This window comes from Globicephala melas, chromosome X, assembly GCF_963455315.2.
Source record: "Globicephala melas chromosome X, mGloMel1.2, whole genome shotgun sequence".
In the NCBI taxonomy this organism is placed as follows: domain Eukaryota; kingdom Metazoa; phylum Chordata; class Mammalia; order Artiodactyla; family Delphinidae; genus Globicephala; species Globicephala melas.
The window spans coordinates 94,230,865-94,247,713 of NC_083335.1; the positions used below are offsets into that span (position 1 = coordinate 94,230,865).

The 16,849-nt window shown below is 39.5% G+C and overlaps 1 protein-coding gene across 1 annotated transcript in view; it reads right to left on the reverse strand.

Moving 5' to 3' along the window:
* Nucleotides 1-2,563: 2,563 nt before the first annotated feature.
* The window catches only part of LANCL3 (LanC like family member 3), a 96,636-nt gene continuing 82,350 nt past the window's right edge, over nucleotides 2,564-16,849 (reverse strand). Inside the window, exons 4-5 of the mRNA XM_030834883.2 lie at nucleotides 12,888-13,095; nucleotides 2,564-6,121 (exon numbers count right to left, since the gene is read on the reverse strand). Coding sequence (XP_030690743.1) covers nucleotides 5,962-6,121; nucleotides 12,888-13,095 — 368 coding nt within the window. The 3' untranslated portion in view covers nucleotides 2,564-5,961. The remainder of the gene's footprint in view (nucleotides 6,122-12,887; nucleotides 13,096-16,849) is intronic.

The window sequence follows — 16,849 nt, forward strand, 5'->3', positions numbered from 1 at the left end:
AGCCTGCCCTCCCAGGTGACAGGAGGTCACATGATTAAGCAGACACAGAAAAAAAAAATCAGAACCTACTATTTAAGAGGAGAAGGACAAGAAGTTGCTGAATCAGGGGTGGTTTGGGATTAGTGGCCCCAGGAAGCAATAAAACCCATGACTAAGAAGACTTTTTTTTTTAACATCTTTATTGGAGTATAATTGCTTTACAATGGCGTGTTAGTTTCTGCTGTATAACAAAGTGAATCAGTTATACACATACATATGTTCCCATATCTCTTCCCTCTTGTGTCTCCCTCCCCCCCACCCTCCCTATCCCACCTCTCTAGGTGGTCACAAAGCACCAAGCTGATCTGACCTGTGCTATGCGGCTGCTTCCCACTAGCTATCTATTTTACGTTTGGTAGTGTGTATATGTCCATGCCACTCTCTCACTTCGTCCCAGCTTACCCTTCCCCCTCCCCATATCCTCAAGTCCATTCTCTAGTAGGTCTGTGTCTTTATTCCCATTTTACCCCTAGGTTCTTCATGACCTTTTCTTTTCTTTTTTTTTTCTTAGATTCCATATATATGTGTTAGCATACGGTATTTTTCTCTTTCTGACTTACTTCACTCTGTATGACAGACTCTAGGTCCAACCACCTCACTACAAATAACTCAATTCCGTTTCTTTTTATGGCTAATATTCCATTGTATATATGTGCCACATCTTCTTTATCCATTCATCTGTCGATGGACACTTAGGTTGCTTCCACGTCCTGGCTATTGTAAATAGAGCTGCAATGAACACTGTGGTACATGACTCTTTTTGAATTATGGTTTTCTCAGGGTATATGCCCAGGAGTGGGATTGCTGGGTCGTATGGTAGTTCTATTTGTAGTTTTTTAAGGAACCTCCATACTGTTCTCCACAGTGGTTGTATCAATTTACATTCCCACCAACAGTGCAAGAGTGTTCCTTTTCTCCACACCTTCTCCAGCATTTATTGTTTCTAGATTTTTTGATGATCCCATTCTGACTGGTGTGAGATGATATGTCATTGTAGTTTTGATTTGCATTTCTCTAATGATGAATGATGTTGAGCATTCTTCCACGTGTTTGTTGGCAGTCTGTTTATCTTCTTTGGAGAAATGTCTATTTAGGTCTTCTGCCCATTTTTGGATTGGGTCGTTTGTTTTTTTGTTATTGAGCTGCATGAGCTGCTTGTAAAATTTGGAAATTAATCCTTTGTCAGTTGCTTCATTTGCAAATATTTTCTCCCATTCTGAGGGTTGTCTTTTGCTCTTGTTTATGGTTTCCTTTGCTGTGCAAAAGCTTTGACGTTTCATTAGGTCCCATTTGTTTATTTTTGTTTTTATTTCCATTTCTCTAGGAGGTGGGTCAAAAAGGATCTTGCTGTGATTTATGTCATGGAGTGTTGTGCCTATGTTTTCCTCTAAGAGTTTGATAGTGTCTGGCCTTACATTTAGGTCTTTAATCCATTTTGAGCTTATTTTTGTGTATGGTGTTAGGGAGTGTTCTAATTTCATTCTTTTACATGTAGCTGTCTAGTTTTCCCAGCACCACTTATTGAAGAGGCTGTCTTTTCTCCACTGTATATTCTTGCCTCCTTTATCAAAGATAAGGTGACCATATGTGCGTGGGTTTATCTCTGGGCTTTCTATCCTGTTCCATTGATCTATATTTCTGTTTTTGTGCCAGTACCATACTGTCTTGATTACTGTAGCTTTGTAGTATAGAAGATGACTGGTTTTTAGCAGCATTAAACATGCCTCCACAACTCACGCTGAGATGCTGGGCTGAGGCAAGCTTTCCTCCACCCACCCCCTTGCCTGCCTTCTCATTTGCTTTCCTTGCCAAGTTTATACCAAAATCACCTGGCCTTGGCGAATATGAGGCTTCGTCATTTTTCTGTCGATTTGGGACAGTGTTTCCTTCCACGTCCCCAAAGGAAGGCCTTATATGCCGTGGAGAGTATATTTCTATTGCTCTATGTCATGCAGTTCTGAGGCCTGAATTAAAGTGCAGACCAAACTCAACCCCAAATTACTTTATTTCCCAGTTCATGTTTTCTCTGCAGACCTGGCCTGCAGCTCCTTTTCTCAAGTTACTGGCACTGTAATCCTTTGTTTCCAGTGAGCAAAATAAGTATTTCCATTAAAAGGAGCTCCCCAGCGAACCAGCCTATTCTTTTTACTCAGCCCCAGTGAATCAGAACTTTCTGAGGCACAAATGCTATAGTCAGGATTGGTTCTAGAATATAAAGAACATACTTTGTTTTTACCCATCAAGTGATCCAGACTCCAAGCTCTGCATCCAGACAGGGAGATTCCATTTGGCTGAAATGCCTACTTGAAGTCATAATTGAGCATGGTTGTGTATGCACGTAATAGGTACTTAAAATATAGCCTTCCTTTTAAACATATAAAGGACCTGCCTATTATAAAACTCTCTTATATCCATTTTATCACTGACTACCCTGTGAGGTGGAGAGGGTGATGGTGATGATGATGGTGATTATAGCTGCCCATGGAGGTCACCGAGCAAGGATTTGAGATTTCCAAAACAGGGCTCTTTGCATTACTAGTATTTTTTCTTTTAATCATGTGTTCCCTGAACATGGCTATAAATCACAAACTTACGTTTGTTGCATTGAAATTATTGAGATTTGCTCTCTACAGAAATGGAAACAACTTGAACACTGTCTTGATTAAAACCTTAAGTGTGTCAAAGAAAGTTAAAGATACAAATTGCCATGGAAAAGTTCCAATTTAGCACAGGCCAAGAAAATGACTCTGTTTCTCAGAGTTATCAGAAAGTGAATACAATTATCTTAATAGTGTAGTCAATTACCTAAAGAAGCACAGGGGAATATATGCTCTCAAACCTCTGTTCTCAGTTACCAGGTTACAAATGGAATAAAAAAGTAAAATCTGATGACTGAAATGGCAAAATAAAGATACATGGGGGGGTACATGAAAGAGAAGATACATAATTTTGTTAATGAAACAAAATACACGGAGTTGTAATATTTTCCAAAACTTCCTGTTCTCCAAGTATAAGGCAGTCTCCCCCATTGTTGAGAGAGTCTTTCAATCTATCCTCAAATTTCCACTGTTACCTTCAGGTTTATAATTGTTCGTATCACATATAGTAAATAACATTAAAGTTATACTAGTGGTGGTGAAAATACCCTCATAGCCTTCAAGAGGCAACACACTTCAGCGCTATTCAAAAAAGGATAATACATTGAACGGAACAGGTTGGTTAATTAAGCAAGAAGTGACATGCCACACTTTTCTACAGCAACACTAAAGGGTCTTTTCCCCACTTCTTGGGAAAACAAGATAGAAGAAGACCTACCCAAACTTGTAATTCTACTCTCAGGAAAATAAAAACGATCAACATGTTTAAGTGCTAAACAAGCTTACCCTTGTTTCTAATTTACTGAGGTGTCAATTCATAAAGACACAAACATGGCCTTTTCTTGGATTTGACAAAATGGTTGCCTTTCCACAACGATTAGCACAACAACATCATAGTTACCATACTGGACCTTAGAAGGGCAGGTGAGCAGAAATGAGTCCAGTTTTTCTGAAGTTCCTAGAGATGAAACTGGTATGTTGAGCTAGATTATCACTTCTTAGTGCTTAGGTCTTAAGGATGAATGGTGGAAGGATCAGCAAACAGAAACAGAAGCTAACTTCCTAGGGTATTTTGTTCACTGCTGTATCCCCAGGTTCTAGTCTAGAATACCAAATACATACACGTGGGAAGTGAAACCCTGGGTCTGAATCCTCATTCTGCCCCTTCCTAACTGTGAGACTTTGGATCAATTACGTAAATCACCTTGAAGGGTTGCTGGACGATGAAAAACGCATGCGTTCTATAAAGCCCTGTATATTGAATGTTTATTACCGTCAGCCTATAGGGGTCAGATGAAATGAATTTAAATCCAGATGGTGGAAAGCAGCTACCACTATCATTTCAAAAGGAGACTACTTTGTAGAAGGCATTTTGTCTTAAGGCTTTCTGAGAGGTCCTTGACCATTCATGAAAGAACTTGTAGAACCCAACTTTGGGAGTCACCTGAAAGCTGCTATTGCCCCAATCTGAGTATGTTCAAAGATGAACAATTGAGGCCAATTTTATATACTTATATCTGAGGATGTGAAAATGAAACAATGAGCTACAAACATACATGCTTTTCAAAACCACTTTGTTCTAGTTTGTTCTGATGAGTGCAAACATAAAGGAAGTCAGAAAATATCCAGACAGTTCTTACCTTTCTTCAGCCCCAGACTCTTTGAGAATCTTGTGAATGCTAGAGATCCTCTTCCCAGAAAAAAAAGAGCACGTGTATGCGCACGCGCGCGCGCACACACACACACACACACACACACACACACACACACACACACATTTTTAGGCAACAAAATATTCCCCAACTCCTCCCAAAGTTCATCTATGAATCAAGAAGTTAGGAACTACTGAACTGAATAAGCGCTTAGGTATCTATCTATCTATCTAGATACATATCTAGATATATATACATCCTGATGTACACCTAAGCACTTAATGATACATGTTCTACGTCTATCACATATATCCAAGTATTTAATGACTATTTAAATAATTGTTAAATCTTATACAGTATGCAATTTCCTCCTCACTCTGATATATGTAATTGACACTGACCAAATTCTAGAAAATGGATAAACTCATGTTCTGAGTATTGAAGTGACAGATGCTCCCACAACGTTCTGGAAACACTATTTACTTGAAGTAGTTTTACAGCTTCTATGTGTTTATGGCAGGGCTGAATTTAATATGACAACTTGGCTCACCGGGTATTGTAGACAAATTCTAGTGGAGCCTGTGTCTTGGAGGGTAAGGTGATCAGCCAGGGAGTTCACGCATCTCTTAATCTTACAGTATAAAATTGAGCGGTGTTCTTTTCATAATCACTGGTCCCTTTCTAGGCCACTGTGTGCCTGTCCCAGGGGACACAGTATTCCATCCAAGGCGGAAATGACCCACCTTCATAGTGGTTACCCTGATCTTTGAGATGAGTGATTTTTTCCATGAGTATATTTTACAGTTCAGCTAATAGCTTCATAGGGATTACATAAGCATTTAAAAAATTACTCACAATAGACAGTACACAGCTTATGCTTCAAATTGAGAAAAACACTTGACAGTATAACACTTGCTACGGTATTTGCTAGCCTGTGAATTTTGCTATTCTAATTGAGCTTTCGGAAAGAAAAAGGAACCCAGGAAGAGAGACGCTCTAAGACCTAAGGGAACTTGGAATTTGGGGGTTTAAACTAAGTTATGATATGACCTCTTTAAAGTGCCCAGGGTAGTGATAAAAAATAGAGATTCATACGCAAATTTCTCCATTCATTAAAAATCATGAATTTCAATAAGTAAAGGCAAAGGACAACCAAGAGTTTCCCTTTTTGTCCTTCGGCAACCTGACACGTCCCTCCTAGCAGTTTTAGCTGGGCAATTACTTTAGTTTTCTGATCGTTTCTATTTCTGAATTTAGGGGTGGAGGGCACCCACCAATGGTCAAATTCTCTCTCCAATTGCAAAGGTATTTTTGGCATTTCATTGCCATAGTCCACATTTCAATTTTGTTTTCTATCCCGCAAGTGAAAGACAGATGATTTCTCTTTCCCTTTTTCCTCTGATCTCTGGTCTCACATCTATTCCCTGAACTATTCCATCTCTAGGGGTTTTAGAAGAGTTGTGGTGTCTTTATGTTTGCAGGTTCTCACGCTGTTCTCCCTTCAGTCAGGTATCATGTTGCCTTCACCTGCTTGCTCCCTCCCTTCCGACAGCAATGTTAAGGCTCATGGTTGTGATACCATTGAATGTGGCTTATGTGGAAACTGCCTCAGGTAGTAAGCTCAGGAAATCTTAGGAACCTTCTTGCAGGGCCACGGTGGGACACGGAGCCTTCTAAACAAAGACGCTGAAGAGAGGGAACTCAGCCTGGTTGGGCTGCAGCAGATCGATCAGAAAGCACACCGTCCCGGAGAAGCCTTCATACAAGCTGTATATACTTTCAAGGACCCGGGAACCAGCCTTGAATTCCTCGGTAAATAAAAATTCAGCAAACCTAAGAGAAGGAGAAAATATGAACAGTTTTCACATGAGTGTTTCCACATTATTGGCCCTGGGTTGCTTCTTCCTCCTCTCCGCTAAGTTCAAGTTTTAGCATCATTCTCTTTCCAGATGTGTATAATATCTTAAGGAAGCCTTCTTCCCTGTTAAAAAACGGAGAAGCCATTATGCCATTGTGTATGTTTCACAATAGATCATGTTGGCAAGCAAATTCAACTATTTTCAGCATTTGCAAAGCAAAGCAGTTTCTGAGGATTTCATTCCTTCTGTCATCCGATAATTAAAAGTAAAAAAGACAGATAAATAGCCATACTTTTATTTATCTTGAAGAGAAGCAAGCTGATATAGGTCTCTGCCTTTAAAAAAAGTAAATATGCTGTGTTTCTGCAGGCATATCATTTCTGAGCTAGGTTTCATTTATATGTGACAGAGAGCAGAGACTGAAAATAAATGGGCAAGATTTTATACAATCTGTGCTTTGGGCAAACAAAAGAATGAGATGAATGGGAAAAGGCAAGCAACATTTTATAATCATGACATCAAACAGCAAACTCAGCTACAAGATAGATTATTTTTAGGACACCTGCCTTAAAAATAAATCACTGACCTCCAAATTCTCTATGGGAGATCTTTTCTTCTTTTACCTGTATTTGCCACAAAGCGTATTCAAATCATTTATAATGAGTAACATTTTTAGTAGCTTACAGGTTTTAAAGTGCTGTCACCTCTTTACAGACTTGCTCTACCCATTCCCATCAACAACAAACATAATCACCAATTCAGAGGCAAGAGCTCACAGGTTGAAAAGGCCTGACAGCTGATTCTGCCATAAATTTAGATTATTGCTACTACACAGGGGGTCCTATGAAGAGTAATTACTTGTTTTATCTTTTCAGGGCTCTTTGAATTGATGGTAGCTTAAAATAAAACAACAGGAAACATACTGCAATTCTGTCTGGGACAATTTTTCTCTCAACCGTTTTCCTGAATATGCAACAATTTTTAATGGAAGTCAAAATTTTAAACAGTAGAATAATGACGCATCTTAAGAGTTAATTCAAAATTTGTAATTACACACTGAAACTTCGTGGTATAGTTTCAAGGAATCTTAACTGTTTCAGTGCTGTGGATCATTTGGCAGCCTGGACTCCTCAGAAAAAAAAAAGTCTTCAAATATGTAAAGAAAAATACACAGGATTCCCAAGGAAATTAATTATGTTAAAGCATGGTTAGCAAAAATTTTTCAACCGAATTTGTGATACAGTGATATATGGATTCTTTATTAACACATTAAATAACAAGATCTAGTAGTGGGTCTAATAACTGCTGACATTTCTAAGTAGTGATGGGAGTAAAATATATTTCACAATATCTGCAACAAGACTAATAACATGAGAATATCTACGACATCTATTGGTGACAGAGTCACAGCTACTGCGAATTCAGAATTGAAAGAAATGCTACATTTCAGCTTGAAACGTAATACTTTTCTCAAGTAAATTCACCAATCCTAGACTGCGAAGCCCTGGTGTAGCAGGAAGAGGAAGGGCTTTGGGGTTGCAATATGCAACTCTGATAATTTCAAGTTTGATGACCTTTGGGAAATTTCTTAATCTGACTTTAAAACGGTGAAGTTGCAGAATTGCATAAGATTATCTGTAAAGATCAAAGGTGCCATATATTAGGGCTCTGAGCAAAGAGCAAGCATTCGATACACGGTAAACAGAATTTTTTCACAAAAACATAGTATAGCAGAATATTTGTAAAATAGAGAGAACCATCCCACCACATTTTAAGAGAAATCCACAGTTAATTTTGCTCCCTCCTCTGACCTTTTTCCCCCCTAGGGTTAGATTTATTTATTGCATTATTGAAATCATAGTCTATAATATTTAGTATCCTATATTTTTTTATTTAAAATATGATAAACATTTTTTGTGCTTTTCAAAATAACTTCTAAATGATATATAGCAATTTACAAGAGTACCAGCAATGTGTGAGAGTGGCAGTTTCATTGTATTCTGACCTGCACAGCATGTTATCATACTAAAGTGAAAATGATTGTTTCCAAAAACTACCCAAAGGTGAAAAATTCAAACAAACAAATTCATTTTTCTAAAAAACTCTGTCAAAATAGAAGTCAGAATGGTAATTATGGAACTAAAAAGAATTATAGACACTGATAACATTACATATCAAAACCTATTGACTATGACCAAAACTGAACTCAGAGGAAAATTCATTGATCTGAGTTGTTGTTGTTGTTGATGTTATAAAGATGGAAGGTATTCTAATTAAGCACTTTTTAAAAACTGTAGAAAATAACAAAATAAAGGGAAGGAACACTGGAAAATCAAAAATAAAGGCAGAAAACAATGAATTAGGAAACAAAAGAGAAAAACAAAAATAATTAATAAAAACCAAAAGCCAGTTCCTTGAAAGGGTAAGCAACATAGACAAAATGCTGGTGTGTCTGGCCAAAAAGGAAAACCATTAGGAATGTGAAATGGCATGTAATCACAGACATGGGAAATTTTAAATATCATGGAACTATACTGTTAGAACTTTATGTCAAACATTCGAAAATACATATGAACTAGATGCTTTTATAGTAGTTTATTCACTACCAAAAATAATTCAAAAAGAGGTAGAAAACCTGAATAATTAAATAATCATAGAGGAAACTGAAAAGGTGGTCAAATATTTTTCTGGAAAGATAAATTCCAACTCTGTGTTAAAAGAGTAGTAGGCGATGACCAAGTAATGTTTATTCCAGGAAGGTACATATTGTTTGACTTTACTGTTTTAGGAACGGCCAAAGGATGTCTCCCCAATTTGGACCACACCATATTTAACTTTGAGTTATGATGAAGTGGAAATTTCAGTACACTAAACAATTAAATGCAATGCCCAAACAATATTCAGATATTACCTGCACATTTTCAGTCCTTACCTGTAAGTGAGAAATTTAAGTTGTCTGAAGGGCCCTGTAATCCCAGACTTATAATTAAGACTCTGTAAACTAGGACCAGTGTCCCAGAAAAATAGAGGGGTTGTTCTGATTCTTTTTAATAGGCTTTCTAGAGAATGACAACCCTGATGAAATTTATTCCAAAGGTGATATCACATTAGCCTAAGTAAGATCCCAAGGACTTTTTTTCCCTATATTTGGGAAATAAAGGGTCAGGTTGCAACCTAAACAGATTAGGGAGCCATTAATCAAAATATAATAACAGACTTCTAAAACAATGGAGCTACAAATGGGGGACTCACATATGTTAGTATTTTTCCTTCTGTGCATACATGCAAATATCATAAAGGGTAGTTTATGGTTTTTTTTTAAAGATCGAATATTAGAAAAATTGCCTTGGGAAGACCTCTCTGACAAAATGACTTTTGCGTGATGGTCTGAATGAAGTGAGAGAACTGGGACATATACGTAGAAAGTGAACATCACAGGTGAAGGAGACAAAAACTTCAAAGGCCTTGAGGTACATTGTACCTGGCATCTTAACAGAGTAACAAGGAAGCCACTGTGGTGCAAAGAACCAGGAGCAAGACAAGTAGGGCATGATACCAGAGACGTAATGGGAGGCAAGATCCTGGAGGGCTTTTTGTTCAGAGAACAGACTTTGGCTTTTACTCTGATTCATGTGGGAAGCCATCAGATTATCCTGAACAGAGGAGTGTCATAATCCGACATGATACACATTATAAGAAGCAAATTTAAAAGATCACGGTGAGGGCTTCCCTGGTGGTGCAGTGGTTGAGAGTCCGCCTGCCGATGCAGGGGACACGGGTTCGTGCCCCGGTCTGGGAAGATCCCACATGCCGCAGAGCGGCTGGGCCCGTGAGCCATGGCCGCTGAGCCTGTGCGTCCAGAGCCTGCGTGTCCGGAGCCTGTGCTCCGCAACGGGAGAGGCCACAGCAGTGAGAGGCCCGCGTACCGCAAAAAAAAGAAAAAAAAAAAAAGATCACGGTGAAACACAGACTCACTCTTAATGAAATAAGCATAAAGGCAAGGATGTTTATTATCCTTATTTTTATTGAACATTGTTATGGAGATTCTGACCCGTGCGATAGGAAATGAAAAAAAAAGTATATAGTTGAGAATGGAAGTAACAAAATTATAATTATTTGCAGATAATATGTGTGCCTACTTAGAAGACCCAATGGAATCTAATAGAAAGATTAATGGAGTTCAGTAAGGTGGCCAGATATATCATTTTGATATTTATCAAAACTAAGATGTTTGTAAGATAAATGCAGATTTATATGAGAGAAGGGTGTCTTAGATTGCTAAACTGCAATAATATGTACGTTCTTTTAAGTCTTCATAAATGCCAGTAATAAATGACCTGAAAACATAAGGGAGGAAAAAATTCCACTCACAATCCTGGAAACATAAAATACATAGTAATAAAATTAACAAGAAACATACAAGTCCTTCTTCATAAGATCAAAACTTTACCAAATGACATTTTTACAAACTTAAATAAAGGGAAAACATACCATACTCTTGGATGGAAAAACTCAATATTCTAAAAATGTGAATTCTCACTAAGTAACATATAAATTCATTGAAATTCCAATCAAATGTCCATAGGATTTTTTAATTTTTGAAAAATTGACTCTAAAATACAACTGGAAGAATAAATGAGAGAGAACAGCTAAGAAAAACTAGAAATAAATGAATAATGAAATATAGAAAGTCCAGAAGCAAACCCACACATTTATATAAATTCAGTTTATGATAAAACTGGAATTTTAGATGATTGGGGTTATTGGCCAACAGATGTTATGGGAAAGTTTTGTTTTTTCATTAAAAAACACAAAGATAGATATCCATCTGACACTATTTTAAAAAGTAAGCTCTAAACTAATCAATGATTTAAAAGTTAAAGTAACTTCTAAATTGGTGGGAGAAATGGGTGAAGGGGTACAAGTTTATTTTAAAAATGAAAATAAAATCATAAAAGTATTAAAAGTCAATGTAAATTAATATTTTTATAATCTTAGAATGGGAAAGGTCTTTTTTTTTTGCGGTACGCGGGCCTCTCACCGCTGCGGCCTCTCCCGTTGCAGAGCACAGGCTCCAGACGCGCAGGCTCAGCGGCCATGGCTCACGGGAGCGGCACGCGGTATCCTCCTGGACCGGGGCACGAACCCGCGTCCCCCGCATCGGCAGACAGACTCTCAACCACTGCGCCACCAGGGAAGCCCAGGGAAAGGTCTTTTTAACTATAACACAAAGTCCAGAAATCTTTAAAGTTGACAACTTTATAAAGAAAAATACTTAAAATTCTTGTCTGGCAAAAGACCATGAAATAAGTTGAAAGAAAAATGGCAAAGTAGAAAAATATTTACAGCATATATTGACAAAGAGTTACAGTCCTCAAAATAAGCATCACAATAGGAAAAAATGGGCAAAAGACAAAGACAGTTTAAAATACCTCTGGATTTAACGACTTCAATTTAAAATTTTTCTCATAGTGCACAGAAAGGTATGTATTGGATATTTGGGACAATTTTGTTTGTATTAGTAAAGATTGCACATATACCAAGTGTCCATTACTTAAAGATTGGTTAAATTAATCATGGTACAACTATAATAAATAACTATATAGTTATTAAAACAATGAGATAGATCTATACAAACTGAAATAAAGGATGTCCCTTAAAAATTGTTTATTTAAAATTATAAACTGCAAACATTATGTATAGTACTGTTACACATACATAATTGTTGGATCTTATTAATATGTACGTATAATACATACATATATATATATATAGGAACATACATTCATGCATAGAGAAATGTCTAGAATGATATAACTCAAATTGTTAGTGATAATAACAGTGAACACTTACATTGCAGTTACTATGTGCCAGGCACTGTTCTAAATGATAAATGAGGCCATTATGCTAAGTGAAATAAGCCAGTCGCAAAAAGACAAATACTCCATGATAACACTTACATGAGGAACGTACAAGTCAGTCAAGCTCATAGAAGCAGAGAATACAATGAGGGCTGCCAAAGGCTGGGGTGGGGGAGGGGAAATGGGAAGTTTTTGCTCAATGGGTATAAAGTTTGTTACTGAAGGTGAATAAGTTCTAGAGATCTGCTGTCCAACCTTGTGCCTATAGCTAACAAGATATTACTGTACATTTTAAAATATGCTAAGAGAATAGATCTCATATTAAGTGTTCTCACCACAATAAAAAAAAAGTCACAAAAATACATATCCTTTGGCCCAGTAATTCCACTTCTAGGGATTTACTTACAGATGTACCCATACGTGAACAAAATGATATATGTACAAGGTTTTTCATCATAGCATCACAGGTAATGCAAAATATTGGAAAGAATCCAAATTGCCCTCCATATGGGACTGGTTAAATAAACTATGGCTCATTCAGAAGATGTAATACTATGCAGCAATAAAAATGAAAAGTCCTTTATTTACTGATTTAGGGTGATCGTTAAGATAGCAAAGTGCTACCATTTGTAACAAAAAAGAGGGACAAAATATTACATATATGCCTATCTGCTTGTGTATATATACAGATATGTATATCCCTGAGAAGATAACTAAGAGACTGGTAACTGACTGTCTCCTGGGAAGTGAACTAACTTGCTATAGTGCACAGTGGAAGTATTTCTTTTTACACTTTAAAACTATGTGACTCTATTACCTGTTCCGAACATTAATTGTATTAACATTTGGAGGAAAAAAAACATGCAAAGAAAGGCTGACCTTTGGGCTCGGTAGATGTATTTAGAGTTTCCCGTGAGCCGGTATAGCAGCAGAAAGACATAGGCACTGCCAGCTACCCCGTGGCAAATCCCTGGCCCCTTCTTTAGCAGGCCCTTCTGCCACGTGAGTTCCCCACACCGGATACATGTGTCCAGGTACTGTGGTTTCTTGGAAACCAGATAAGCTTTTGCAAACAGATAGGCAATTCCTGTGAAAACATCAAAGACATTAGAGGTGATTTTCAGGGCTTAATACTATAGAGAGGAACTTCGCAAACTCAGAGGCTCACAAACCACCAATGTATTGGTAAAATACCCACTCTAATCTAGTAGGTCTAAAGTGGGCCCAGAGATACTGCATTTCTAATGACAGCCCTTCCGGGGACCACATTTTGAGTAGCAAGGCTATAGGATCTTCTCCAAGGGAGTCTTATTTTACCTGTGAGATTTAGTTTAAGTTGTTTGAATTGTATGCTGATACTGGCCCTGAGAGAAAGAGCAACAAGTATCTAGATTGATAAAATCCATAATTTACAAATGGGTTAATATTTGATGACACACACCCCGGTGAGCATTATGCATATGTGGCTATTTGGAATGGCTAAATGTTGACACAGTTTGCCCATCCCCCCACGGATGTTCAGAATTCGGAATGTTAAAGTACTTCTAACTACACATCCTTTCTTAAGAGCCAAACTGGGAGTCCTTCCAAAAACAACAATGATCCCAAGTGACCTGGCCAAGACTCTGGCTTCAGCTGTGAAGTGAGGCCCTCCCCACTTGATTGTTCCAAGGAAAGACACGTTCTTTCAAAACTCCTCGGCCAAGGCGATCTCAATTACACAGGCAGGAATGGAAACAAGAGAAGCGACAGCTATTAATAGAAACAATTTCCTCCACATTCCAGGTGCTCATATTCAGAGAGGAGATTAGTAACAGAAGCTCACTCTCTCTCCTGCCTCGCCTACCCTTCTCTATAGAAAGTGGGAAAGACTGGAATTTAGTAGATAATTTGACTAGCTCATCCATCAAGGTTACCTCTGCCTTTGTCTTTGACTAGCCTATTTTACAACTGTGTAAAGACAGAAATTACCTTGTAGAAAACTGACAGTGATGTAAATAATACCTGTCTCTGGAAACTCACATTCTGTACGGTAGATGCTGCATTGACTTCCCTCAGTCTTCGTGGAAGCAGCTAGTTTCTGCATCTATTAAGTAAATTCATGTCAGCGTTCCTAATAGCCTAGAAATATGTCCACTCTTTGGATTTTCCTTTGAACCAGTTGTAATACCTATGTGGTTCCCTCATTAATGTATGAGTTAAAATTGTTGACATATGTTTATGTTTGTATGAGAGTCATGATTTTATTCTCTTTTAAAAATGTATCCTGGGCTTCCGTGGTGGCGCAGTGGTTGAGAGTCCGCCTGCCGATGCAGGGGACACGGGTTCGTGCCCCAGTCCGGGAAGATCCCACATGCCGCGGAGCGGCTGGGTCCGTGAGCCATGGCCGCTGAGCCCGTGAGCCATGGCCGCTGAGCCTGCGCGTCCGGAGCCTGTGCTCCGCAACGGGAGAGGCCACAACAGTGAGAAGCCCGCGTACAGAAAAAAAAAAAAAAAAAAATGTATCCTTTAACACTCCCTATGACGAACACACAACAACGGGCTCTCCTCAGCCAGTGCTTTCCAGTCAACCACTGACAATGGTCACCTATAGCACTGTCCTTCAGTTTTAGGAAGAAAGTGTCATTCCCACAAAGAATGATTTTTAAAAGAATTGAACTTAGTTAGTTACACATTCATTCATTCACTGTATCCATTCATTTGAAAGTGCTCATTGATGATCTGCTGTAGGCACAGCCCTAGGCAGGGCCAGCTTCATGGGCATGTGACCTGTACAGCCTCACAAAGGGCCTCCAGAAGGGCCCCACCCTGGATTGAATGCTCTGTTGTTGCCATCTTGAAATTCTTAATCATTTTTTAAAAAGGGGTCTGCATGTTTATTTTGTACTGGGTCCCCCAAATTATGTCACCAGTTCTGGCCCTGGGTGACATAAAATAAACGCTAAACACGATTCCTGCCCTTCAGGAAGGCACTGCCTAGAAAGGGAGAGAAAATTATGTACTTTTGACTGATACATAATAAGATATGTAGTTCATGATGCTGTGGGGACATAAAATGAATGGCCCTGAAAATAATACTAGAGGGATCGGAAAAGTGGAAGCTCCCTGAGGGAGACAGTCAGGGGAAGCTTTGATGGAAGTAAGGCTTTCTTCAGGACTGTGTAGGATGCATAGGAAACTGCAGGCCTGAGGAGATGGAGAGAGAGCATTCCAGGCATCAAATCAGCAAGTGCAAAGTTTCTAAGCCACAATAAACAAGTCACATGAAGACCAGTGGGGCAGTGTTCTAAGCAACAGGACCATGGGCTGGAAGGGTAGATTGGGCTCGCATATTGGATGATTTTACAAGTCCAGATGGGCAGCTTGGACTGTATTCGTGGGCAGTAGGGAACCAGTGGGACTGTTTTGTTGTGAATTGGTTGGTTTATATTTTTAATGATGTGATTAGTATTATAGACAAAATGCCCCACTGTGGGGTCAACCAAGACTGAAAGAAGGGCAATAGGGTAGCTATGAGCTGATCGTGTCAGCAGAAAGATGGCAAAGAGGCTAATGAAAGAGACAGCTCACGGGATGGATGGCTGTTTAGATATTAATTGAGCACCTACTATATACCAGGACAGTAGTAGGTACTAAGTTTTTAAAAAGCCTCTGCCAGGGCTTCCCTGGTGGCGCAGTGGTTAAGAATCCTCCTGCCGATGCAGGGGACACGGGTTTGAGCCCTGGTCCGGGAAGATCCCACATGCTGTGGAGCAACTAAGCCCGTGTGCCACAACTACTGAGCCTGCGCTCTAGAGCCTGCGAGCCACAACTGCTGAAGCCTACACTCTAGAGCCCATGAGCCACAACTACTGAAGCCCGTGCACCTAGAGCCTGTGCTCCGCAGCAAGAGAAGCCACTGCAATAAGAAGCCCGCGCACCGCAACAAAGAGTAGCCCCCGCTCACCACAACTAGAGAAAGCCCGCGTGCAGCAACGAAGACCCAACGCAGCCAAAAATTAAATAAATGAATAAATAAATTTATTAAAAAAAGAGAGAAGCAGATGGTTTAAAAAATAAATAAAAGCCCCTGCCTTCATTAGTCTTCACAACCTAACTGGGGCACTCATTAGGCTACATGAGGGGACAGAGAGGCGTTGAGGAAGCACAGAGGAAGGCTCCTAACCGACACTTGGAGGTAGGAAAGGCCCACTGGTGAAATGACACCATCTAACCTGGGTACCAAAGGAGGAGGAGGAACAGGCCAGGTGAACCGGAGCCCTTGGTGCTCTATCGGATCCCTTTACTTTACTGGCAGGTGCCCCATCCCCCAGCTGCTGTGAGTTGACTGCTGACAAAGCTCACTGCTGCCCTCTTCTTGGGAGATACGGCCTCAGCCAAAGGGGTGGCTATGCTATGCACCTCCCCCAGAAGGTTTTGGCCAATGATTGGCTGCCTCAAGACAGAGCAACTCTGTGGTGTCATCTGTGCTTCTTAGCTTCCCCACCACCACCCAGAATCCAGGTGAAGCTACTCTCCAGGTGAGACACAGAGAGCCCTTTGCCACCCAGCTCCTACTCTGTCCTCCTGCCACTTCTCCCCCATGCCCTCCATGAAGCGTTTACTTCAGTGAAACCAAACCACCCCACAGTTCCCCTTCCTTTACCATGTGGTTCCATGCCTCTGACTGACTTTTCTTGGAACAAACTTCCCACCTTTCTTAGTCTAACTTATCTCAGGCATCACCTCCTCCAGGAAGCCTTCCCGGAACCTGGAGGAGGACCAGAAATCCCTCCTTTGAGCTCCCATCACTCCTTATACAAGCCTTAGCACTCACACAGTATCATATTAAAATTACCTGT